The sequence below is a fragment of the Tachysurus vachellii genome, chromosome 19 (assembly GCF_030014155.1).
Source record: "Tachysurus vachellii isolate PV-2020 chromosome 19, HZAU_Pvac_v1, whole genome shotgun sequence".
Taxonomy (NCBI): Eukaryota; Metazoa; Chordata; class Actinopteri; order Siluriformes; family Bagridae; genus Tachysurus; species Tachysurus vachellii.
The window spans coordinates 16,761,536-16,787,966 of NC_083478.1; the positions used below are offsets into that span (position 1 = coordinate 16,761,536).

General features: G+C 38.1%; 1 protein-coding gene across 1 annotated transcript; it reads left to right on the top strand.

Moving 5' to 3' along the window:
- Positions 1-1,559: 1,559 nt before the first annotated feature.
- Positions 1,560-25,499, top strand: esyt1a (extended synaptotagmin-like protein 1a). The gene is made up of 31 exons (XM_060893571.1): positions 1,560-2,054; positions 3,798-3,839; positions 7,898-8,032; positions 8,142-8,215; positions 8,320-8,392; positions 8,477-8,566; positions 8,901-8,956; positions 9,170-9,290; positions 9,799-9,975; positions 11,266-11,348; positions 11,458-11,506; positions 11,712-11,801; positions 11,936-12,037; positions 12,139-12,210; positions 13,047-13,133; positions 14,165-14,314; positions 14,626-14,799; positions 15,014-15,190; positions 16,342-16,424; positions 16,543-16,591; positions 17,616-17,705; positions 17,784-17,879; positions 18,507-18,578; positions 18,928-19,014; positions 19,127-19,273; positions 19,359-19,492; positions 19,585-19,683; positions 21,928-22,059; positions 22,183-22,288; positions 23,068-23,117; positions 24,310-25,499. Exons 1-31 carry the CDS (start codon positions 1,743-1,745, stop codon positions 24,335-24,337), a joined length of 3,237 nt encoding a protein of 1,078 aa, XP_060749554.1. The 5' UTR covers positions 1,560-1,742; the 3' UTR covers positions 24,338-25,499.
- The last annotated feature ends 932 nt before the right edge of the window (positions 25,500-26,431 follow it).

Below are 26,431 nucleotides of genomic sequence, written 5' to 3' on the forward strand. Positions count from 1 at the left end.
TTGCCAATAGATCCAACACAACGTAACATTGTGCAGCTTTGGCAACTAATGAGATTTCTCACAAAAATGTTTTGGGGCAAATGTTTCATGGAGAAAAAATCTTTTTGCTAGAAATGTGCACTGGGGAAGAACTTGGTGTATCTGGATTCATGCTCTAATTGCACTTTGGGCCTAATTACTGACTCCAGAGAGTAAAAATGGCATTAAGCAACAGTGAAATTGGGTAATTTAACCCTTTTACCTTATTCTTTCCATCTTTTCTGATATACTTTATGCATTACAACTCTAACACTCATCTCATACCTTGTCCCTATGTAGTAAACTATCAGAACTTGCACAGCAAAGTCTAACAGATTGGACTTTTTAATGCTTAAAGATGCGATTTACAATATATTGAAATGTCCTGTTTTAACATACTGTATATTAAATGTCACTATTTGGTGAAAGGAAAGCCGGTTGAATGGACAACAAATTAGTGAGTACCCTGACTGGCTTTGCTGTTATTTGATCATGGCTGCTATGCCAGAATTTGCATGTAGAGCTATGGTTTTTCAAGCATTCAACACATGCAACTGGACTAGAATAGTAACTGTTTATCATTATTAGTAGCCTTGTTAGTTTTTAGCTTTGTTGTGATTGTTGTATTTTAATTAGGTGTAGACTGTACTGCTGGTCATAGCAGGTCTACAACATGGTTACTGAGTATTTGTTTTTTTTAAGGGTAGTATATATGGAAGTATATACACATGCAAATACTTTATTTGCAAAAGCAACATGAGTAGGGATCAAACATAAGGCATGTGACCATATATATTTTTAGAACCAAAGCACACAATAATAATAATAATAATAGTGATAATAATAGCCTTAATAATAGTGATTGGTATGTAATGAACATGTTATCTAAATATTTAAAAGAGAATACTCACCATGTGTATCGTTCACTATTGTTCATATATCTATTAACCTACTAAATATCTAAAAAAAATTATATGACCAAATTAATGTCACTTCTTCAGACTACACAACAGGGGTTGTCACCTCAGGGTTGTGGGATTGAGTCTTACCTCTGTCCTGTTTTTGCAGGGGTTGTGTGCTTTCCCTGTGCTGTAGTGGTTTCCACTGGGTATTCCAGTTTCCTTCCCCAGTTCAAGTACATGCATTGTACGCTGGCTGTCCTGTGTATTGTGCCCTGTGATGGGTTGGCACGCTGTCCTTGTGCCCAAAGGTCCATGAGATTGATTCCAGGCTCTATATGACTCAGTGTAGGCTAAACAGTACAGACAATGGATGGATGTACGAAAAAAGTGTTAAAAGATTTTCCAACATATAGTTTGCTTATTATAATCTTTGGAAACACTTTAGTTCTTTTGGTTCAAGCTGCACCACTAAGTACAGTGGTTCTAAGCACTATATTTATACACGCTTATTGATGGATAAACCGCAACAGTGTGACTGAACCGATTGAGATGTTTTTATTAAAAAAAAAAGAAAAAAGGAAGCAACAAGCAAGGAGGGCGCGAGCTACTGAAAACCCGCCCCGACGCGCCCGCCCGCCCGCCTGCGCGCAAAAACTCCACTCCAAATGATTCCAGGGCAGCCACGTAGAGCTCGAGAGAGACGTCTGACTTGATCTTTTCTAAAACAAAGCGTAAATGATTGCACCTCTACACTTGTGAAGGAAAGCCTTTATCCCGGGGAAAGGGATTGTTTTTTTTTTGTTGTTCTTAAGGGCAGTAACGATGCAGCAGGAGGATGCGGGGCCGCGCTCCGGTACAGAAGAGTCTCCTACTGACGACACCGCGGGCAAACAAGCCGTTTCCGTGCTTCTGTCTTTCGGAAAGTGCCTCGGCGCGCTGCTGCCCGTCTACCTGGCTGGATATTTCGGCTTCAGCCTCACTTTGGTCCTGTTCGGCCTCGCTGTATATATGGGATGGCAGCAGCACCGCGATCGGAAGCTTCAACGCCTTCAAAGCGCGATGTATTTACAGGAAAATGAGCAGGATTTCACCACAACACGAGTGTACAAGAGCAAACGAGACTTGCCTGCATGGGTAAGGCTTTAAAACATGTTTTCGAGATGAATTCGACGCTATACGCACGTGTGTGTTCCACTCTGTGTGTGTTTGAGTGTGTAGTAAACATCTGGCAAGCATCTCAGTTGTACATCTGGCAACATACTCATCTATTCATGACCAGGGCATTGTGCATACAGTGAGCATGCTTACGTAGTGCTCATTTGAATTGCTTTACCTAACCATTACACAAAGGTCTGTCCTGTAAGAAAGTGCATACACGAGCTATTATTATTCTTAAAAAAAAAAAAAAAAAAAGAAGAATAAATTTGTGCCCCCGTGTGACACAGACCTGAACATACATAATTAAAGCATGAGTCATGTATTCATGTCTTTACAAAAAGATCTAACACCACTTTTATACCCTTTTTTTCAACCAGACGAAACAGTTCAGCATTACTAAAAGATATTTTGTAGGGATGGAGAGCAATTACTTTTACTACTTTCACCGTATCATGTATTATTCATAGATCAAGGTTACTGCACTTATTCTAATATTGTTGCTTGCACTTAATATTGTTGAGGTGTTACAACAACATCGTATTTTGACCTTGCGACTATCATAAGGTTCCATTTGCCAATCAACTCAGATGGTGCATTATAATACTATGGTTATGCCATTGTAGTGAATTTAAATCTGTTGTATACAACTCTGAAGGTTTTTAAGATTATAAACACACATCCCTGAGCTGTCTGTCAGAACATGCTCTGAGGCAAAACTGTTATTCCAGCCCTTCTATGTTCTCCGAACCGTCTCAATGTTTCCAAGGTTCCTCTCCTCCCCCATTCCACATTAACGCCACAACATTCCACAGCCTGGCCAGATCCTGGCTATATTTGGACATCTAAGAATCAGATCTTCAGGGTTTGATATGAGATGTGCAAAAAAACGAATCACATCAAACATCTGCGCTAAGAAGGCCGGTGTATATATCCCTGTATCCCTAAGAACCGATACTTGTGTCCAAATATAGCCAGGATTTGGCCAGAGTTAATGTGGAATATCTGTACTGCAGTACCACACTTCCTTTCTCTAAAGGTACCTGGTTTAAATTAAAGTACCAAAAACTCCCTACACTTTTAGAACAAGGTTTTCTTCAAGGGTTTCTTGGATAATAAACCTTAACATTGCAAAGATGGGACATGGGACCTTTCTGGGTTGATTCGAGGGACAACTTTGAAACAATTAGCCATTTGCTTTATCTCTACCTAAAAAGGATGACATTGCATCACTTTAGTCTTTTAGGATTACTTCTAAATGATCTGTGAAGAATCGTCAGGGAATTTAGTTAATCATAATCCACCATTATACAATATTATAGTTCTTAATTTTTTGAATGGGTTTAATCCAAGCACTAATAACCCCAAAAACAACTTGGACATAATATGCTCTGTAAGTGGAAAGCTCCATGGCTCGAATAAAACAATACAGAAAATATTTGTTTGTGTACATGTGTGCACTATGCATTTTTTAAGTTGTCGCTGGCTACAAAAAAAAAAAGAAAGAAAACTCCTGACTTAGTTATCTCAAGCCTAATCTCACGACTTCCTGAGAAACAACAGAGACTCACCAGAGTGTGTTTATCTTGCTCTTCCTCTGATGATGTTGACTTTTCACATTGAATCATCTGACCCTTTAAATATTTGACAGATTACCAAAAGACAGCACATTTTTGTATGATGGGGTAAATCAGTGCTTATTTATATTGTTGTATCTTGCAGGTGAGTTTCCCAGATGTGGAGAAAGTTGAATGGCTTAATAAGGTATGTTATAATGCTATTATACACAATTACCCTTGAACTGAAATGTAAAGAAATATGTTAATATGTTGTGATGCTTGGGTAAAGGTTTTATTGTCCCTCGAGTGTCCTTATCTTATGGTCCAGCCTTTCCAGTACAGTATAATCACCAGAGCTCAGTGCACTTCATCTGCTCTCACACACTCTATTGTTCTGTTGGAAGAATATAATAAACTGCACAAAGCAGTGATTGTTGCACTGTCTTTTTTAATTCTCTCTCTCTCTGTCCGTTTCTCTCTCTCTCTCTCTCTCTCTCTCTCTCTCTCTCTCTCTCTCTCTCTCTCTCTCTCTCTCACACGCTCACTCTCTGTCTGTTTCTCTCTCTCTTTCTTGCTGTCTGTCTGTCTCTCACTCTCTATGTCACCATTTTTTTTTTTTTACACCATTTTTATTTCCCTTTCTGGCCTGAGTGAAACCAGGAGCTTATACATTACAAGCAGTGATTAGAGTCAGTGTACAGTAAATTATAACAATGATGGTATATAGTGTCATACTATCACAGTATAAATAAATAAAGAAAGAAAGAAATCCAAATTCTGTTTCTACAGATGATGCTGATTAACCATCTACAGTATAACAGGACAGCTTGGACACTAGTTCCAGACTTGTACAGTAGTAAGCTCTGGCTGAGCGATCTGATGCTGTTTCTATAGTAACGGCTTACGTAGGGACCTGTATGCCAGACTCTTCATAAAACGCATTAAAAAAGCATGTGTATTCACTGGTAATCATGATGTCATTTTCTATGTGGCGACATAGCTATGTATTTAGCTTTTCTTGGAATAAAGCTTTTCTTGGTCTCTCTCCAATCCAGTGTCAGCACTTGGTATCAGATATCTGTTTTCTGGCATGGGAAAGAGTTGAGGAAAGACGTGAAGTACATGTACTCATTAAAAAACACTGTTTTATTCGTAAACAGTGTTTATAGTCTGCTACTTTTTGTACTTGGTAAGAGTTTATCATTTTTGAAGTGTTTCCTTGTGTACACTTTACAAGAATCTCTTTGTATATAGATGGCATATGAGAATACACTGAACCTCAAACCCTTAAACACAGATCCCCCTCAACTAGTCCAACTAGCTGAGTCCAGAATCAAAGAAAGTAAATTGAGCTACTTGTAGTGTCTCTGTGGTTAAGGCTTTGTGTTATAGAAGGTTGTGTGTTCAAATCCCATCACTGTCAAGGTTGTGTTCTTGAGCAACATAAATCAATTCACTCAGTATAAACAAATGAACCATTTTATCGCCACAACTCTGATAGGAAATCAGAGTCAGGACACCGTCAGATTTCCAGGCTGAGACGTTTGTTTTTACTTTGAACAGAATTTACAATTTTAGATGCTTATGTACAAGGACTTTGTGCGTTTCATAGAACAGAAATGGGTTTGATATCACCATTTACTTTTAGGTGAAGCAAAGAACTTTGTGCTTCTGGAACGTTTCTATGAATACATTTCACATAGTAGGTTAGAAAAAGACATAAAAAATCTTCACAAAATATAAATAGTGTCTACTTTTCTTTATATGAGCTATGAACCAAGACTTATGTGACTTGACAAAAATACAGTGTTAAAAAACTGGCACAACAAAACTGGCCTTTATGACAGTTATAAGCAATCCTGTTTTAAAGCATCAGTCAAATGAGCAAACAAACTCAATATTTTTGTAATGTTATGTAAGATATTTCAGTACTTAAATATGATAATGTGGGGTATGTTAGTATTAAAACCCTGCACATTGCTCAATGCAGTAAATTACTGAAAAATTCAGTCAATCATTTTTTCAGTGTTGTTGCCGTTGTTGCCGTAGTTATTCGTTAGAAGCAATATATTTTCAGGCCTCTTGGCACCAAACCACAAACCTCACAGTTCAGAAATAGCACAAGTCTAGAAGAACTTTAAAAAAAGCTTTATTTATTATTGGGTTTTGGATACTGGAATTCAAAACTGATATGAAATAACTGACTAATGATTAAAGATCAACACTCCTCAGAAACAGTGTGAAGGCCATGGTTTTGCAGTGTTGTGTTGCCATACCATACACTTGCAGGAAGTAATACTTAGTTGGTAAGGAAGTAGTCTTTGTGGTTTAGAGCTGAATATGACAGGATGTTATGTGGTGACTGAAAAAGATGTAAAGATATACAGGGGGTATTTATCTAAACGTTTAGAGATGGTGTCAGATTGAAGCGTAGTCTTTTCGTTACTAAGCATTTAGTCCGTGGAGCTTGTTATTAAAATTGCTATTAACACTTATTGTTAACACTTGTGTAACTTGCACAACAACATCCTGCTGCAGTGTGCATCATCTACTGAATTCTTACTACTACTACTACTACTACTAATAATAATAATAATAGTAATAATAATAACAACAATAAGACTTATTCTTATTTTTCTTATGGTGTTTTAAGCTTTAATCATATTATTTCTTTAGATAGAAATTGAGTACCTGTGCATTGGGGTCAAGCAAACATCACAAGTACAAACATCAGCCACTTTATTAGGAATACCTGCATACCTGTGTATTCATCCAGTTTATCCAATCATATGCCAGCAGTACAGCATAGAAAATCATGCACATGAAGATCAAAGTGAAAACGTCTTCTGTGTTTTTACAATCAAAACGGTGGTTTTCACACCATTATGTGTCAGTTCCCCAAAATGTTATGTGTGAATGCTATGTGTGACTTGCATATCTGGCACTCACCACCATGCCATGGATAAAGTCACTAAGATCACATTTTCCTCCGAGCAGGATTATTGGCCATTAAAGGGAGTGAATCATGAGTGAATACAGAGACTTGGGAATGAGTGCATGTAGAATTAGGTTGTGTCACAGTATTGAATACTGTAGCATACTGTTCAAAATATTTACCTCCCAATCAGCTGACTTCTTGTCATAAGAACGTCTCAGGATTCTCCAGAAAGACACACCAGTGTTTAATCTTTGCTTAGTTCTGCATGTTTTCCTTTTCCCTGCATTAACAGTTTCTTAGGCCGGTTACTGCTGTAAGCCGTAATCAATGATGTTGGTGTCTTTTTGCCTACTCAACCCTTCTTATATCTTTAAAATGCATGTATAACTCCACTGTCTAATCTCCGGCAAAATCAAGCATCGTTTCCTGTTCTGTTCTGTTCTAGCAGTTGAAATACATTTTACTGTTTGGATAAAACAGATAGATGGAGTATTTCAGTCATGTTTAAATTTTTAGTTGCTGATGCACTTCTATCCCGAGCTCAGATTTTGTTCTGTCTGGATTGTAGTATTTTCACGCTAGTATTTTACAGACCAAGACCCATGACACGCCTGATTGATATAATGATGTCAAGCCAAACAGTTATTTAAAAATGATTTACAAAAGATTTAAAGGAAAAAATGAGGGCAAAAATGCTTTCTAAATATTTTTTCTGCAGTGTTTGCTGAGGTATGTTTACTTCGTATCATCCTCTCTGAAAACATAACCTTAAAGTAATCTGCTCATGTTATACAGGAAGCCAAAATGTAAGCTAATCTCGCTGATGCTGCATCTTGTAGCTGATTAATCTGCTTTCTCTCCGAAAAGTTAGTAATCTAATCAGATTTTGTGATTACCAGGAAACTGCAAGATCATCTAAAGCTGATTATATCCTGAATCTTTCATTTTTCTTGAACATCTTCCACAGTTAAAGTCACTGAGGTCACATTTTGCCTCCATATTGATCTTTGATGTGAATATTGACCTGGATCTGCATGATTTTATGTGTTTTACTGCAGCCACACGATTGGCTGATTTAATAATTGCATGAATGTTCAGGTACGAATCATTAATTTATTATTGACATTAGATGTGTAATGTGCTAGTTCTCAGGTTTACTAGGACGTCTTTGCAGAAGATGCTGAGTTAGCGAGACTGTGTTGAAATTTTCTACAAAGAGGAAAAGATGGAACCAAATCAAAACTCTCTGTTGGTGTGTAACTGCTAGCTGTGACTAGCTTTATGTCTAACTAGCTAAATTGATTTATATTGATGATATGGTGTAGATCCTGAAGCAAGCCTGGCCTTTTGTGGGCCAATATTTAGAGAAGCTTCTGGTGGAGACGATTGCACCTTCGATCAGATCCTCCAATGCTCATCTGCAAACATTCAGCTTCACCAAAGTTGACCTGGGGAACAAGGTACAAGGCTCATAGATTTAAATTGCTTCATGTTATAATCTACTATGTAATATTTCAGATTCATGGATATTTAATGTATTTCTAAAAAGCTTTGGTTTTGTTTCTACAGCCTGTGAAGGTGGTTGGAGTGAAGGCCCATACTGAGCAAGATAAACGTCAGGTGTTGCTTGACCTGTATATCAGGTGAGTCTGTTCACTGCCCTTCACTCGCTGGAGTTAAAAGATGTGGAAAGAAACATCTAACCACATCGGTATGAACCACTTCTGCTACTGGTCTCTGTTTGTAGCTACGCTGGCAACGTGGAGATCAACGTGGAGGTGAAGAAGTACTTCTGCAAAGCTGGAGTGAAAGGAATACAGGTGAGCGAACAGATCCTCTGCTGTATTTCACAAAAGATTAGTGTGTATTCAAATATTCACAAATATTCTCTCTGCTAATTTCAGCTGCATGGAACGCTGAGGGTGATCCTGGAACCGTTGATCGGAGATGTTCCTCTTGTTGGAGCCATCACCATGTTCTTCATCCAGAGACCTGTGAGTTTTTTGTATATTTGATTAAAGTTAAATATATTTTCAGCATAGTTTTAAGAAACAAGAAGAACCAAAATGAAGTTGTGGCTGTTGTTTAAGGAGATTTAGTAGTTTTTGTAAGAAATTAAACAGAACATCATATATTGTGTATAGGACATAAGATATCCTATAAGATAAGATATTAATATAATTATTAATATAATTATTATTATTAATATAATAGTTATTAAGATATTATATATTTTTTTTCTTATATTAATTTTTTTCTTAGCTTACTCAGGATTGTTTCATTCTCTTACTTGCTGATTATTTTTTCTTCTTTATCTCTCTGCTACAGACGCTGGATATCAACTGGACAGGACTCACAAACTTATTGGACATTCCAGGTCTGAAGTAAGTTTTGCACTTTTTTCTTTTTCTTTCAACAAAAAAACCGAGCCATTAGTTTACTGTTCCATTTATATTCCTGTGCAGTGTTTTGTCATCTGTGTGTCATCTACTAAGAATCATTGGGAAACTGGCCTGATTATTTGAACTCTGTCGAGTTCACCATGGTGACTCGCAGATAATCAGTGTTGCTCCATTTCCCCCTGCATTCATTTACAGTGCCATGTCGGACACTATGGTAATGGACGCTATCTCCTCTTTCCTGGTGCTTCCAAACCGCCTCACTGTCCCTTTGGTGGCTGATTTACAAGTAGCGCAGCTCCGCTCACCACTTCCAAGGGTAATGCAATATTCAGCAGCTACGCTACAGTCAGTCACCTTCGTGTGTGTGTTTGTGTCTGTGTCTGTGTGTGTGTTCATGTCTCATTAATCACTATTGCTAGTAAAGGAATGCTCAATTTTCCTCAACAAATCAGAATGACAACCAAAATCAAGGTTTATTCTTAATGTTTGATGGAAGATAATTAAATAGCTAATAGTTAATTAGCTATTTATATTAGTCGGTGCTGTACATAAACCCATCAGCTCTAATCTGCTGATTATTCAGTTAATTTCCTCTTTATTTCACAATCATGACACCATCTCACTCCTCACAGCCACTCCTCAGCTTTCAGGAAGTTGTGTTTCTTAAAATGGCTGATGTTCTAGAAACTTCTGAGACACAGACAACATCTATAACATCTTTCACTTGAAATTTGATCAGTTTAAGTTCAAGCCTGTTTGCGTTAATGTAACGTTAACGCAGCTTGTGAATCAGAACGACGTGTTTCCTGCTTATTTTTACACAGGGCATCGTGCGAATCCACTTGCTGGAAGCCGAGAACCTGGTCGCCAAGGACAACTTCATGAAGGGCGTGATCACTGGCAAGTCAGACCCGTATGCCTTGGTGAGGGTGGGCACGCAGACGTTCACGTCACGCCACGTAGACAACAACCTCAACCCACAGTGGAGGGAGATGTACGAGGTGTGTAAAATATCACATCCCAGTGATCAGCAGGGTTAGAGACGTGATGTGATATTTTTCACTTTTTTTGATTTGTCTTTGTCAGTTCTTTTCCACCAAAATATGTTTAGACATTTTTTATGTGATTGAAAAAAGATATTAAATAACAGACACCTGTAAAAGTTAGCTGTTACTTGCTAAAAACAAGAAAGACACAAAAACCTAATTTATCCTGGACCTACAATCTATATAATACCACTATAACACTGGCTCAAGGCAGGAATACTGGCCACCTGGATGGGATCCCGGTTTAGAATATGACATTTCATTACACAGATATATGTATGTAAGTATTTTTTTTTGCCCAGTAATTTATGTTTGATAACCCAGTCGTTGAGGGTTTAAACTCTCAGTTCTAGTCCTAAGCACTAATAAAATGATAGGGGTTGCGACTCTCTAACAGAGAAACGGAAAGAACAGCAACAACTTTATATTTCTGATGCTTGAGAAAACCTGCTGGCTGAAATCTGTCAAACATCCAAGAATTACTTGTTAATCTTGGCTAGGCTTTCTGCAGCGATCATATCGGGTAAAGAGTCAGTTTAATAAACATGCTAAATCCTTGCTGTGGCATTTTCTCCCACAGTGAATGGCATGCTTTTTACAAGTCGTTGTCTACTTAATTCAGGTTAGAATCAGATATTGGATAAAAATACCAATACTTCATTAAGTAAACTGTGTATTCAAGCCACCTTGACAAAAAACAAACCCCAAGACAGACTGTTGCGTGGTCACAAGAATCCTTTGCATGAATTTGTGTTAAATTACCAGACTAATCTGTACTGAATACTCTCTTTGTTTACTCATGGTTGTTGCTGTTGCTGGGAGAATAGGCCATGGTGTAAGGACTCCTGATGTTTAACAGTAACTGTGTGTACAGTAACCATGCATTTTGTTTTTATTTAGAAACTATAACAATGTGTTCATCATGTGTTAAGATCTGAAAAGCAGAGAGAGAGGTTAGGGATTTGTAAAAAAGGGGTTCTGCTTTTTTTTGTGTGTGTGTGTGCGTGTGTGTGTGCGTGTGTGTGCGTGTGCGTGCGTGTGTGTGCGTGTGTGTGTGTGTGCGTGTGTGCGTGTGTGTGTGCGTGTGTGCGTGTGTGTGCGTGTGCGTGTGCGTGTGCGTGTGTGTGTGCGTGTGTGTGTGCGTGTGTGTGCGTGTGTGTGTGTGTGTGTGCGTGTGTGTGTGCGTGTGTGTGTGCGTGTGTGTGTGCGTGTGTGTGTGTGCGTGTGTGTGCGTGTGTGTATTAGGTTATAGTTCATGAGGTTCCTGGCCAAGAACTGGAAGTGGAGGTATTTGATAAAGACCCTGATCAGGATGATTTCCTAGGAAGGTATGACACTAGCTTGTTATGAAAAAAAAGAAAGTTTTTCGCCGCTTTCTTAATCTTTCCCCTCCTTAATCTCTTGATTTGCTCTTCCGCAATATTCTTTTGCTCACAGGATCAAGTTGGACTTGGGGATTGTTAAGAAAGCACGAGTTCTGGATGAGGTTAAGATGTTTTTTTTTTTATCTTCCTGCTGTAAAAGCACAACTATTGTGTCAACTTCTGTTTTCCTGTGTTTCTCATTTTTACAGAAAATGCATGACTCACTATTCCCCTTCCTTTAATAATCAGGGGTTTAGATTTGTCTTTTTTTTCACTCTGATTAAAGATGGTTCATCCTGAGGTGTTTTCCTCATTCTTCCATTTCAGTGGTTTATCCTGAAGGATGCACCAACTGGAAAGGTTCATCTCAAACTGGAGTGGCTTTCACTGCTGCCCTCTGCAGAGCGCCTTACTGAGGTTAGAGTTCACTCATCGGTCCATTCTAGACACAGTTTAAGCCTGGTGTTAGATTTACACAACTACACATGATCCATAGTAAAGTCTCTGCCACTTAATTTGCCACCACAAAATACGCATATTTTATTCTACAGGTCCTCCAGAAGAACCAAAACATCACCACTTTCGGTACGACCGCTGATCCTCCCTCCTCCGCCATCTTGACCGTGTACCTGGATCGGGCCCAGGATCTTCCTGTAAGTCACACTTTCGATTCTGTTTTGTCTTAACACTCTGATTTTGTGTAGTTTCTGGTGTACTGGCTACTTAGATTAACCTGTGGAGTGTTTTCATGCAGATGAAGAAAGGCAATAAGGATCCTAGTCCTTTGGTGCAGCTTTCTGTTCAGGATACCAGCAAAGAGAGCAGGGTGAGTCTTTAACTTCTGGTAAACATCCCAATATGTACAGTGGGGATGTAATCGATTTATTGAATATTGCTATTTGAAATACAAACAGTATTCTTGCTTTTCACAATTTAAAAGACAATCCCTGGTCACCTTCTTTCCCACTTCACACTGCTCATACTTTACTTGTAGGTTAAACAATGAACCCTAATCATAATCTCACATTTCACACTGTACATTTCTAAACCTTGGCTTAACCTTTTTCTTATATGCATATTAGCAACAGCAACAACCATGACTGGGTCATTACAGAGTGTGACGGCTTTAAATAACAGCTCGTCTCGTGCTTTCACATCATTGAGTTAAACAGGAAGGGTCTGTTGTATGCCCGAGCAGGTATAGTTATGTTTCATAGCTTTGTAATCTTTTTGTCACGTAGTTGACCCTAACCCAGACCAGGTGTTGTCTGATATCTAGTCACCTGACGTATTTCCTCCTTCACTACATGTTGTATGGTGTTTGGCCGACTGACACTTCCGAGCTGTCTTTGTTAAATGTCCTGGTTTTCACATATTGTGAGGAAAGAACTGTTTAATTTCTGATTGGCTGTCTGTTGCTAAGCATCTAGTCATACCATTCCAACACTGCGTCTTTTCACTTTCGCACCCAACATGTTTCGATGTTGTAATGGCTAACACTTCTAACTTGTAACCACTTCCGTTGGAGACACAAGTGTGCCTTTCCTTTACTAAAAGCAGATGATAACATGGGGTTAAATGCAGTGTTAAAAGCCCTAATATTTTCTAAACTGATATACATACATTACTTCTGAACACACTCCTCTTTTTTCCTTATTTCAGACTTCTTATGGTTCAAGCAGCCCAGTCTGGGAGGAAGCTTTTACTTTTTTTATCCATGACCCTCGCAAACAGGACCTCGACATTCAGGCAAGTCTCATTACTAACCGATTACAGGTTGCATTATTAGTTATAAGGATTTACTAGTTCCACATCTTATGATAATCTTCATTGCTTCATCAGAACGTGTTGAAGAAATGAGGTTTTAAGACTCTAGACACTGAACTAAATAGATACTAATTTTATTCACTTCACAGTCAGCAAACTTGCATGATGTAAAGTCAAAGCATCATAAAAATAAAGGGGTTTGATCGAATAAACCATGTTTTCATGTTAGTCATTGGCCACAATCAAGCCAATAAGAAGTCAGAGAAAAATGAGAAGCCACCAATTTGCATCATGTAAATTGGCACATCATAAGCAAAGGTCAATGGCTATGACTTGAACTATTCCACATTTTTTAACACAGTGAAAGTGAGCATAGAATGAACCCTAGGCTGGAATTTAAGGACTGGGATACAATGTAGACCATAATATTGAAGTGGTGGGAAAAAAAATAAAATAAAAAAAAAAATATATATATATATATATACAATTATACAACAGGTTTGCTACATAAAATTTGGTTTCTAGTGATGTTCAAAGCAGGTACTACACTAGAGTTAGCGACATTATCAGCAGAGATAGTAAAGTATACGACTTAAAATATGAAAGCTCATCGGATGTCAAGAAGCATCTTTTTAACTGGAATGTACAAATCAAACTGAGTAAGCTGTCAGGCTGGAAAGTGAGAGTAGCTTCTTTGTGGATGTATTTCATCTAGCAGAGCACAAATAAGCAAAATCTTTAGCCATACTGTGTCCAAAATGTGGGTTAGTATAATCAGTGTTATAATCAGTGTTAACTAATTTTTAATTTGAATTTAAAGTTTCATATGATCTCAATATAAATATTACATTTGTGCATTCTGAAAATCCTTTCTCTCTTGCTCTCTGTGTCTCTGTCTATTTCTCTCTCTCTCTGTGTCTCTCTGTCTTTGTCACATTCTCTCTGGCTGTCTCTCTCTCTCTCTCTCTCTCTCTCTCTCTCTCTCTCTCTCTCTCTCTCTCTCTCTCTCTCAGGTGAAAGATGATGACAGATCTCTGTCTCTGGGTAATCTGTCCATCCCTCTGTCTCGCTTGCTTTCTATCGCTGAGCTCAAAATGGACCAGTGGTTTCAGCTGGAGAACTCGGGCCCTGCGAGTCGCATCTATTTGACCGTCATACTGAGGGTGAGAGTACTGTATTCAGTCAATCTGTCAGTGAAAGGTAGACTGGTATTGGTTGTATTTTTGTTTTTTTGCATTTCTGCAGATATGGTACCACATAAACGTAATAAATGTTCATCTGTAATAGAAATATGAATATTAAAATTTTAATATGTGTAAAAACGTTTGTTTGAGATGCAGAATAATTTGGATTTTTGATAGTTGTTAAATGTTTGTAGTACTTTTAAAAAAAATCAATATATTGGAATAGAACTTAAAACAAAAATAATAATCTGCACACTGTTTGCTTTGTGCTCTGTTCCCATATATCTCAGATACTTTGGGTTAATGAAGGAGCCATTCCCACCTCACCTGTATCCCCACTTCCTTCTGATCCATTCTTTGGAGGAGGAGAGGAAGGTAACATTTCAGACATGACATCAGCTGGGACCAAGATTTTACCTACTCGTCCACAGCACACAAGCCCGGATGCTAATTTTGCCATGGAGGTGAGTGTCCACCACAAAACTACATAAGATCTGAAATTTATGGGTTAGAGCAATTTTGCTCTAATATACTCAGTAGTGTCAAGTTAATCCCAGTACCTTTAGGGAAACTCTCATATGTGTCTAAGAGTCTTTTATCTTAATTCTTTTATTTGATCTAACTTTTGAATAATCATTGCTTTAAAATGGAAAATATCTGACCATCCTTCTTTTCCAGGGTGTTCTGAGGATCCACTTGAAGGAAGCCCAGGCTCTCATAGCTAAAGATAGCTTTATGGGTGGTATGGTGAAGGGCAAAAGTGATCCTTATGTAAAGATCCGTGTGGGAGGGACTACCTTCAAGAGCCGAGTAATAAAGGAGAACCTCAACCCTGTCTGGAATGAACTTTACGAGGTACAGCAGCAAGATTAGAAATTACAAAGTTATAAGCATCCATAAGCAGTCGTGCTAGCGATGAGTTAGATCTGTGAGTGTACAGATCTATTAAATGGCAAGAGATATTCACTGAACAGTCCAGTTAAAATAAAAGATGGGGAGAAATGAATTCAATTCGATTTCAACTCAACTTTATTTGTATAGTGCTTTTAACAATGGACATTGTCTTAAAGCAGCTTTACAGAATGTTAGAAGTATAGTATAAAAAGTTCAAGATTAATATTAGACTTGTATTTTTCCCTAAAGAGCAAGCTTGAGGTGACTGTGGTGAAGAAAAACTCTCTTAGATTAAAAAGGAAGAAAACTTGAGAGGAATCAGACTTAAAAGGGAACCCATCCTCATTTTGGTGACACTGGAGGGTGTGATTATAAATTGTTATGAACACCTTGAGAGTTTTATTATGAATGATGTCCTTTTTACGGTCATATACAGTCAGTTGGCGCTGAGTAACCAGAAGCTCCTGGTCCTGAGCTCTTAAATTATCTCAACATCTGAGTTCATTATAGATTCAACACTAACTCCTCCATACCAAAGCCTTCAAATGGTCAATGATGGAGATGTAGCGTATGTAGAATGTTATTTTGTGTATTGATTAGGAGGTTGTTGTCCTCAAAGACCACATGTAGTCTTCTCTTCTAGAGGCATCTTCTCTTTGAATGTCCGAAATCTTCATGAAGCGGAATCCGACTGGAGCTGGATCCATTTTTACATGTTAATAGCTGGATCTAGTTCTGTCTATTAAAAAACAATAAACTAAGACTGAAATGTCTATTCAGGCTTCAGATGAAACTTAACACTATTCAGACAGTTGTGGAGGAGATGAAGCTGATTTTAAAACACAAGCGTGTGACGTAATCTGATTTGGGGGATTTTTCATTCAATTTTCTCCAACCCTTCATATGGCACAAATGTTCTGGCTAGTAGATGACAGTCTAACACCTAGCCTGCTCTTGCTACTCTGTGGCTTTTTTGTTGATATATCTATCTGTGGATTTTGATCAGTTATATTAAAACCCGTGTTCCCTCGTTCTCTGCTTTACATCACCAGTGCAGAGAGCTGTGTATAAGTTATTCATGGCTGATGTTTGCTTACTCGCTTTACTCGCAGGTCATTCTCACGGCTCTCCCAGGCCAAGAAGTGCAATTTGATTTGTACGACAAAGACGTGGATCAGGACGACTTTCTCGGCAGGTAGCAGATTGACGATCTTTTCTAAATTCTTCTATATGCTTCTTCTAAATTTTTTACATTTACACTATTATGTTATGTGCTATTATGATCACAGTATTGATCATTGTTTTTTTGGCAGGTTCAAGCTGAGTCTAAGTGACATCATTAGCTCGCAGTTTACTGATCAGGTGAGATTTACTGCTTAATATGTTCTGAAGACTGACAAGCTTCCATTACCAGTGAAAAACACTAGATCAACTTTTTTCTTGAGGAAATCCACCATTCCAAGGAAAAACTCTCTTAGATCAAAAAGGAAGAAATCTTGAGAGGAACCAGACTCAAAAGGGAACCCATCCTCATTTTGTTGACACTGGAGGGTGTGATTATAAATTGTTATGAACACCTTGAGAGTTTTATTATGAATGATGTCCTTTTTACGGTCATATACAGTCAGTTGGAGCTGAGTAACAGGAAGCTCCTGGTCCTGAGCTCTTAAATTATCTCAACATCTGAGTCCATTATAGATTAAACACCAACTCCTCCGTACCGAAGACTTCAAATGGTCAATGATGGAGATATAGAATGTTACATACAGTTGCATATGACAGTACAGTTCCATATGATGATATGAAGATATTATAGTCATTTTCATCATCAAAGTCTGCCTTCCACATCTCATAATAGTTATCTTTCCAGGAAAAGGTGAAAAAAGGGAGTTTAAATTTTCAAGGGTGCCTAAGATTCCTCTATTGCTCATATCTCTGCTATGTGATAACAGTATAATGTTCTAGATGAATTGCAGACTAAAACACACACACACACACACACACACACACACAAAACCTTGGGTGTTGGCACTATTTTTCTCTTGAGAACATAAAACAAAATTTAAACAGATGTAGAGTCACATGATGTAAAAAAACACATTGTCTACATTAATTCTTATATTCTTATAAAAAAATAACTTTTTTTTATAATATACCAATAAATCATACTGTATTTACGATAAATAAATTCATCCCTATTTTACACAACATAAGTACTTAAAATAAAGAGTTTCTCCAAAACAAATAGTTTTTGTTTATCACTTTAAAATCAGAGAACAGCACAGTGATTTGGGTGACTATTCAAATTAGCAGACATGTCTGAAAATGTCTTCACAAGAAACTTGTACTGACAATAAAGGAGTTCTTATGTATCTGTGTGTTATAGTGGTACGACTTGAATGATGTGAAATCGGGACGAGTTCATCTGATGATGGAATGGGTGCCGAGAGTTTCAGACCCGACCCGACTTGAACAGGTGAACCTTTCTCTAGTTTCTATAATTACATCCTGCTTTGTGACGTGTGAGTCATTTTGTCTTGTTGTTGTGTGATAGATTTTGCACTACAAGTCTCAGCAGTCGTACGTGAATAAAACAGTGCCGGCTGCAGCCATTCTCTTCGTGTATATGGAGCGAGCCCATGGTCTGCCTGTGAGTCTCTCTCTCTCTCTCTCTCTCTCTCTCTCTCTGTCACATTCTCTCTTTCTTTCCATCTGTCTGTCTCTTTCTCTCACTTTCTCTATCTTTATGTCTGCCTATCTCTCTCTCATGTTCTTCTTTTTTTTCTCTGTCTGTCTCTCTTGCTCTGCCTTTCTGGGTCTCTCTTTCTTTCTCTCTCTGGCTGTCTGTCTGTCGGGCCACTCTCTCTCGCTCTCTCTTTGTCTCTCTATCACATGCTGTCTGACTGTCTCTCTCTCTCTCTCTCTCTCTCTCTCTCTCTCTCTCTCTCTCTCTCTCTCTCTCTCTCTCTAGAATTTCTGTCTGCTAGAACCTCAAATTAAACTTCTCACCTTGAATTATGTAAATAATCTTGTTGTATGGTGGTGATAAAAATGTATAGAGCACCAAAAATATGTCAATTTTAACATTTGATCCTTTTTTTTTTAAAAGACTCAAAAGTTAAAAAAAAAAGATAATTGTATTCAAACATATGCATTGTTATTGCCTTGAGCTCTAGCTACTGAGTCAGTTTTAGGGAGAAATATTACTCAAGGCCTTAGTGTGTAACCTTAACCACTTCTCTTTGTGTGTGTCATGGTAATGTGATGTGTATTGTAGTTAAAGAAGAATGGACATGAGCCAGTTGTGGGAGCTGAGCTGATTCTCAAGAATGTTTCTTCCAAGAGTAAAGTAAGATTTTTAAAGACATAAAATTGCATAAGAATTATATTTGTATGCATGTTTTCTGTTTCATATACTGTACTGTATCGGTTCTTTAAACCGGAAATTAATACAGAGTAAGTGACATTTCAGACACAGTAGGCTCAAATGTTCTGTTTCTTTTTGCTCCGCTGCTGGAAATAGATCCAAAAGAAGCTACACTTACTTTATACCCCGTCAGCTAGCTAGCTATATGTCACTAGCTCTTCTGTAGTAACCGTTTAAAACGTTCTTGGCTTGACCAATCAGATTAATACGTAGACTGGAACTAACTATTCTACAATGAAATACCCATTTGTGTGTTTTTGTTTTTTAACAGCTTGCTGAGCGCTCTATATCTCCACACTGGGATGAAGCATTCTGCTTTTTGGTCCATGACCCCAGAGAGGAAATGCTTACTGTCAGAGTGAGCATATTACAAATCACATGGAAACTTTATCTGAAATTATAGTTTGTTTATTGATGTGACTGACTTGTTGGCGATGTAACTATGTGTGTGTGTGTATGTGTGTGTTTAGCTTTCTCACAGCTGGGGCCAGCCCCTGGGTGCAGTGGTGCTACCTGTAAAAAACCTACTAAAGGAACCAGCCTTAGCTCTGGATCAGTGGTTCCCTCTGGATGGGGCCCTGCCTGAAAGTGAGATATTGTTAAGGGCAGAGCTCAAGGTAATGCTAAAATTTTATGGAAGCACTGTTGTAGAATACAGTTCTTTAGGTTAAAAATACTAAAGATTGTCTATCTGTGCACCAGCTGCTTCACTCTAAGTTAGTAGAAGGTGACCATGCTATGAGTGGCAGTGAAGAGGTGGTGCACAGAATCCCCAGTGCTGAGACAGAAGTTGCAGCCAATCAGGAGCTCAGATACAGGACAGCTCCTGCCCAGGGGTAGGTCACATACCTACTGCCTAAATGGGTTTAGTTATTACTGTTGAATTATTGAGAGTCTGGTTTGCTGACAGTGTTCTGTGTGTGTGTAGAGGCGGAGAGGCTGGAGCTAGTGGGCGGGGTCAGGTGAAGCTCTCTGTAGCTTACTCGACTGAGGAGAACAGACTGGTCATCACTGTCCATGGCTGCAGGTTTGTTTCAAACACACATAAGTACAGTATGTGTGTATATATAGTTGTGATTCATAGATTGAGGGACTTGTACTGTATGATTCATTGCTTATGGGTGCTCGAGTCAATCCTGGGTCCCTAGGATAGGTTTACAGATCCTATGTGATTGTCACACTAATGCACTGTATAGAGGCCCAACTAATCAGCTACTTTGTTATGCTACTTTACCTTAAAACCAAGGGGCACACCTCTGGGGTTGAGGGATTGATCGTTAAGTTGTAAGCTGATTGGAATCTCTAAATCGTCTGTACTTTGTTTGCGTGAGTGATTGTGACCTGTGATGGGTTGACGCCCCACAGAGTGCCTGGAGTTCCCTGGGATAGACTCCAGTCTCCCTGTGGCACTACACAAAATAGATGGAGTTAACAAAAATAGTAGCTCAGGGAATATATTTTGAAAGAACTGAAAGGACTCAAGGTCTTTCCCCAATTATAAATGTCGATTAGATTTGTTCCTCGTTCTAACTTGATCCAAAATGAGGTCATCTGAGCCTTGATTAGCTTTTTATAAAAGGCATATAGCATGAGAGGATGTTAATTGCTAAATTGAATTGAACACCTGCAAGCAGCTACACTCATATTTCTCCTAAAAAACTGGATTTTTCCTTTCATTTGTCACCTGCCCTTCTGTACATATTGCTGTCGTTTACATCAGATCTTCTGATAATGTCTGTGAATTACGAAGCAACAATGATAATTTCTCTCTTGAACAATTGCATTTTTTGACTTTTTATCCATTTATACGTATATTTAAAGTTCCTCAAAAGAAGTTCCTGTTATTAATGGTGCTTGCAAAGCAACATTATTACTATTGTGCCGGACAAAACTTTGGAGCGTAACTTGTCCCGCAGCTTTTGTCCTAGACCTGTGAATGAAGTGTCAAATTAACCGGCTCATTAAGGAGAGGTGTGCTATGACTTTTATAATCGATTCGAGTACCGGTACTTCCAGTACTGGGTCTCAAAGTGGCCTTTTTACCCATAGACTCCCATTATAAAGTTTAGAGGTTTATAACTCGGCAAGCTTTCGAACTAACTACACCAAACTCGGCCAGCTCCTTTAGGGTGATACTCTGAACAAACTTTTAAATTGGTGTACTGACTGGCCTTCCGGTTGTGCCACAGCCCTGCCCCAAATTATGCAAAATCAAAAAACTTTTTACAACATAGACATGTGACATATCAAAACACGCACAACAATGAGGAGAACTTCCTCACGTGTATTTTGATGACGTCACGTGGAAATAAAAAATTTGCACAACATTGGACATATGACATATCAAAACACTCAGCACAATGAGGAAAACTTCCTCAAGAGTATTCGGATGACGTCACATGCTCGTCTCGACTCCATTCACATTTTCTTCAGGTAAATGTACGTTCTAGTTTTACTTACTTTACCGCTGCTATATACAGTTATTCAACCACACTGTGGCATTAAAGAGGTAACGGACGTATTACATCATGAATTCATCTCAAGAGTATTTCAAGAAGTGTGCAAGCTGAAGGCATACATACACACAAACAGTTTCTCTTCCTAAACACAACTAATTTAACTTCTCGTTTCTCTTTTTATCATGTCTGCTGTTGTACAGACAGATTAAAAGTGGATGCAAATGCAGGTCAGTTTAATTGGAGCCAGTTCCAGCGAATTAAAAGTTAAAAATTTTAAAAACGCAAAATAATCTAGATAAAAAAGCAGGCTCGGCAACATCAATGAGATTAGCGAACTAAACACAAAATACAAACTAAAACAATGGAGCTTTTAAACACTTATAACACAGAATATTAATATAGAAGTAACTAAACATGCGGTTGCTGAAAAGGTGAGTCCGGGGCAGCCATGTTTGTAGGCCATGATAAAACAGGGTCTGGGTTTCTAGTGGTTTCAGGGATGTGGTAGTGTTTTATGTGTTGGACTGCTGATTAGAAGGTTGTGAGCTTGAATTTTGAAGTCCACCAAGATGCCACTGTTGGGCCCCTGAGCAAGGCCCTTAACCCTCAATCACTGTATGAGGGTGTCTGCCAAATGCCATTAATGTAAATGTATCTAATTTAATGCTTTACTCTTTTTTTATTTCATTAATTGCTGTCTAAAAGTAATCTTGGATTTAGTGAAATGCACTTTATACATAAAACATATTATTAGTAGTAGTACTGTTAGTAGTAGTATAATTATTTAATGTTTTTGCTGTTCTTCCATTTAGAAAGTTGCCATCATGCTCCAAGGAAGGTTCAGATCCTTATGTGTCCTTCATCCTTCATCCTGACAAGAACAGAAACACCAAGAGAAAAACAAGCGTCAAAAAGCGAGACCTCAATCCAGAGTTCAATGAGAGGTAAACATTTCCATCACAGTCTTCAGCGCTTCAGCAACAAACTAACACCTAACACCTTGAGCTGTACTATAGCGTTAGTGGGTTTGGGAGAGTTTTCACTTTTTTCATCAACACTGTCTTTAGGTTTGATTTCCACCTTTCCCTGGAGGAAGCCGTGAAAAGACGGTTGGACTTGTCCGTCAAAAACAGCGGTTCTTTCATGAGCCGTGAGAAAGAGACCATTGGCAGGGTATGGCAATGATATTATAAGTGATGTATTGAACATCAGTCCAGCTGTGATTACTTACAACATCACCACTGCGAGTGTTTTATTGATTATATCGTCGCTGTCGGGAGGAATCCTCGTATCTCCAAAACCGTTATTTTTCAGGAAATTAAAAAAACGCCGTAAATTATCTGCAGTGCACAGGCTTTAGTCCGCGTTGCAGTGGATTGTCTTGCGCTAAATTCCTGTCATCAGACGAGCACCAGAACTAGCGTGGGTTAAGATTTTTTTTTCTTTGAGCCCAGTGTTTTGAAGACATTTACCTCAGAAGACGTTTTGATTTGTTGCGACTCTTATTAAGGAGAAATATGCTGCGAAGTTATGGAGTTATGAGATTTGCGCTCAAGCTATTTTCAAGACTTTAGATTGGTTAATAACTTGTAAAAATAACAGACCCACGTGGGGACTGACCAATAGCATCGATGTGTGAAAAAATATGAAATTGACCAAATTTGGACATACGAGGTTTCTGCCCGACAGCGACAATATACAAGTTTTATAAGAGAGACATTAATATGGAGAAACTAGACACAATTGTCAGACAAAATATGTATACCATTCACTAGTTAGTGTACAAAGTATTGCTCAAAACATTCAATATTGTCATTTTTAGCTACTATATAAGATTACTAAACCTATTTTTTGACATTTGTGTATTGTGTATTTCTTGCATTGCATGATAGATTTTTCTCATATTTTCTATAAAAACAAAGTAACCAAGATGATTTTTTTTTGTCTTACAGCTACAGTTAGATCTGAAACAGATTGACCTGAGGACAGGGGTTACACAGTGGTAAGTGCTTTAGATCTGTCCGGTTTCCACTTCACATGCTGTTTCAGTTATTCTTTAAAGGAATAAACTCCAGCCTGAAATACATGACATGTTTGTATTGAATTATTTCTGATCTGCTTTGTAATTTTAGCTAGTTCGTAGGTTGGTGTTGTATTTTACATTATTCTTGTGAGACATAAGCGATTGGGTATCACACCGACGTCACGTTAAGGGGTGGTATTGTGTATGGGTTTCACCGTTAGCTCCTAAAAATATGACTAAGAGAGTTTATTTTTCTCACTCGGGATTTTCCAGTGATTTATTGACAAAAACCAACACAGACGTAGTGGAGACTAAACACCGAACACTTTCAGAAAACGATGCAGCTGTATGATGAAGTAATGTCAGAGACCTGCCATGGCGATTTAGGGATGTTCAGGATGACATGAAAAGTGTATCTTTGGAAGCTGACTTGTTTAAGCAGACTATACAGAAGAGGAGGTGAGATAGTTGGACAGACTAAAGGATTAAGTGCTGCTGTTTCACTCTCTTTACACTACGTTGAGATATACAGCGACTCACACCGACAAAGCGACTAGAGACCAGTGAACTTCTGAGTGGCATAAATGTGGGCGTGTCCAGTGACGTGACAACCCTAGAAAAGTCTTTATGCAAATATGGAGCGACTTAGGTGCAGTAGAGGTGCAGCAGAGTGAAGACAGTAGAGCACATGAGATCTAAGGCGAATAACACACACTGCATCTCCTTCATCTTGTGGTGAATTGTATCTCCCTCCAGAATATTTCATTTTAGCATTGATTGGAAATTAATGCAATGCTATTCGATCCACCTACTGAAAAACACTATTACTATGGCAACCAGTAGAAGGAACGCCTCCTGGAGACTTCATAGTACAGCAACCAGAGATTTGCACAGATAAAATCAGTGTATGTATGAAAATAGCTGTAGTCGTAGATGAAGCTTAATCGTACTTGTGCCCGTAATCTGATCAAGACGAACAGGTGAACAATATAAAAGCATTTAAACAAAACTCGATCAAAAAAGTCAATCTTGGATGCTATTGAAGATCACATGATCTTCCTCCTTTAAGAGCTATAATCCATGAATCTGTCTTGGATGTTTAGGTGTATTGTTTCTGTTGAGAGCTGTATATATTTACATGTTTACATTCTCTTCTTTTTTCCATTTTCAGGTACGATTTAACAGACGAGACCAATTAATCTGGCCTTTGTATGCTTACATGACAAAGCCATTGCACCTGTATGTCTGCATGCTGCTAATGTCACTTTACCTGTACAACACAGTGAAGGCAAAAACATTGTTATGCCATTTTCGCTCTGTGCTTGCTCCAGTTTCCAGCAATACCAAATGCATTGTTCGACAGACTGTAACTGTCAGTACATGCCAGCAGAATATTATGTGCCATTTTGACCCAAAGGGTATAAAATTTGAGAAAGAACGGGTTTGAACCAGACAAAAGCACTAAAACAGTGTACCTCTATGGTGATCTTAAATAGAGTTTCCTTGATAAGTTTGATCATTTTAGCATCAAAGACACAGGTTCTCATGTTTTTCATGTTTTACCGCTTTACATAGCCGGTGTCTTAAGATTTTTAAAAACTATCTGTATTTCAACTTCAAAGATTCATTCAAGCTTTACAGGAATTTTAAAACAAATATTAGTTCCCCTCAGATGCACTCAGAATACACTGAACTAAACAGTATATACAGTTGTCACTGGGCTGCCCTTAAGGGTATTTCTTTTGTATCTTTCACATGTAGATTATAGCGTACCTTTAAAACTAATTTAAGGACTATTAATGGTTATCCAAGTTACACCAAATGCAACTGTCTAGGTAAAAGCTACACATTAAAGATATCCAAAGTGTGTACGCTTTTAGTGACTACTCCAGTGAGAGAAAGAAAGGTAGAGTTTAGTACTGTTTCTTCTGAGAGTATGTACACACATTGTTTAGCTATATGCTGGTTTAATTGCCTTTGTGTTTGCATTTGTTTTTGTTTGCTTTAAACATGTTTGCTCACAGCATGGAACATTTCTGTACACTGTGCATTGACGTTTCTTTGTACGTGTGTATATCAGAAATGTTGAAGAGACTGAGTTGTTTCGAATTTATCAAAAGATAAATATCAGAAATGTATCACTGTGCTTTTTTCTATCCATTCCAAACAGATTTGAGATCATCTTATGAGGACTAAACTTGTGGAAGTCTTATATTTTTGTAGACATGCCAATTTATCACTAAAGGTTGTGAAGAAAGTGTGTTATATAAAGAAGAGTATGAGGATTTGCAGTCTGTTGATGCTGTCATTTAAAAATCTTTATTGCAAATGTTCAATTAAAGATATTATTTGCACTTTAAACGTGGTCTTCAATTGTGGTTTTAAACCAATGTCTCCAGGATTTTGTGGCCAAAAATACACTTGATTTTCTTTCAGTTTATTTTTTTTTTACCTTTATTTGCATAAAACCTTTTAAATATGCAAAATTAATATAACAAATAAAAGCACATTCTTCTTCTTTTAAACTCCAACTAGGTGAAGGCAGATATGTAACTTTCTATAAGAGCTACTTGAGTTCAATGCACGTGAATCTTGGGCTTTCCCCCAGTGCACCTTGTGATGACGTCATGCTGTAGTACGTACAGCTGAGTACTCAAAGGAAAACCCCAAAAACAACTTCCCCCAGTTTTTGTTTTTGTTTGCTTGGGGTAGAAAATGAAAGATCAGATTAACATTTACTTGATTGGCACAAAAAATACATTGTTTTTTTTTTTCTTGTAAAAAAATCTGCTTATTTTGTGTGTATTTGGGTGTGTAACGGATTTCATTATCTGACATTAAAATATCTACTCTTTGTTAGATTTATAAAGGGTCATTAGTGTATTAATCTAATCAAATCCTTAACATACAGCCTAAATACAGATTAAAGGAAAAGTCAACCTTGAGGAATTTAGAGGCCAAGTCAACACCTTGAACTCTTTGTCATATTCTTCAAACCATTCCTGAACCATTTCTTTGCGGTGCTGCAGGGATCATTATCCTGCTGAAAGAAGCCACTGCCATTGGGGGACTAGATCATCTTGAAGGGATCTAGCTGGTCTGCTAGTTAGAACTATAATGTTTAGGTAGATGATGGTGTCAAACATCAAACATTAACATCCACCTGAATGCCAGGACCACAGGTTTCCAAGCAGTACATTGCCAAGAGCATTATACTGTCTCTGCCTCTCAGTATGTGGTAGTATAGTGGTTAAGGTGTTGGGCTACCAATTGGAAGGTTGTGGGTTTGATCC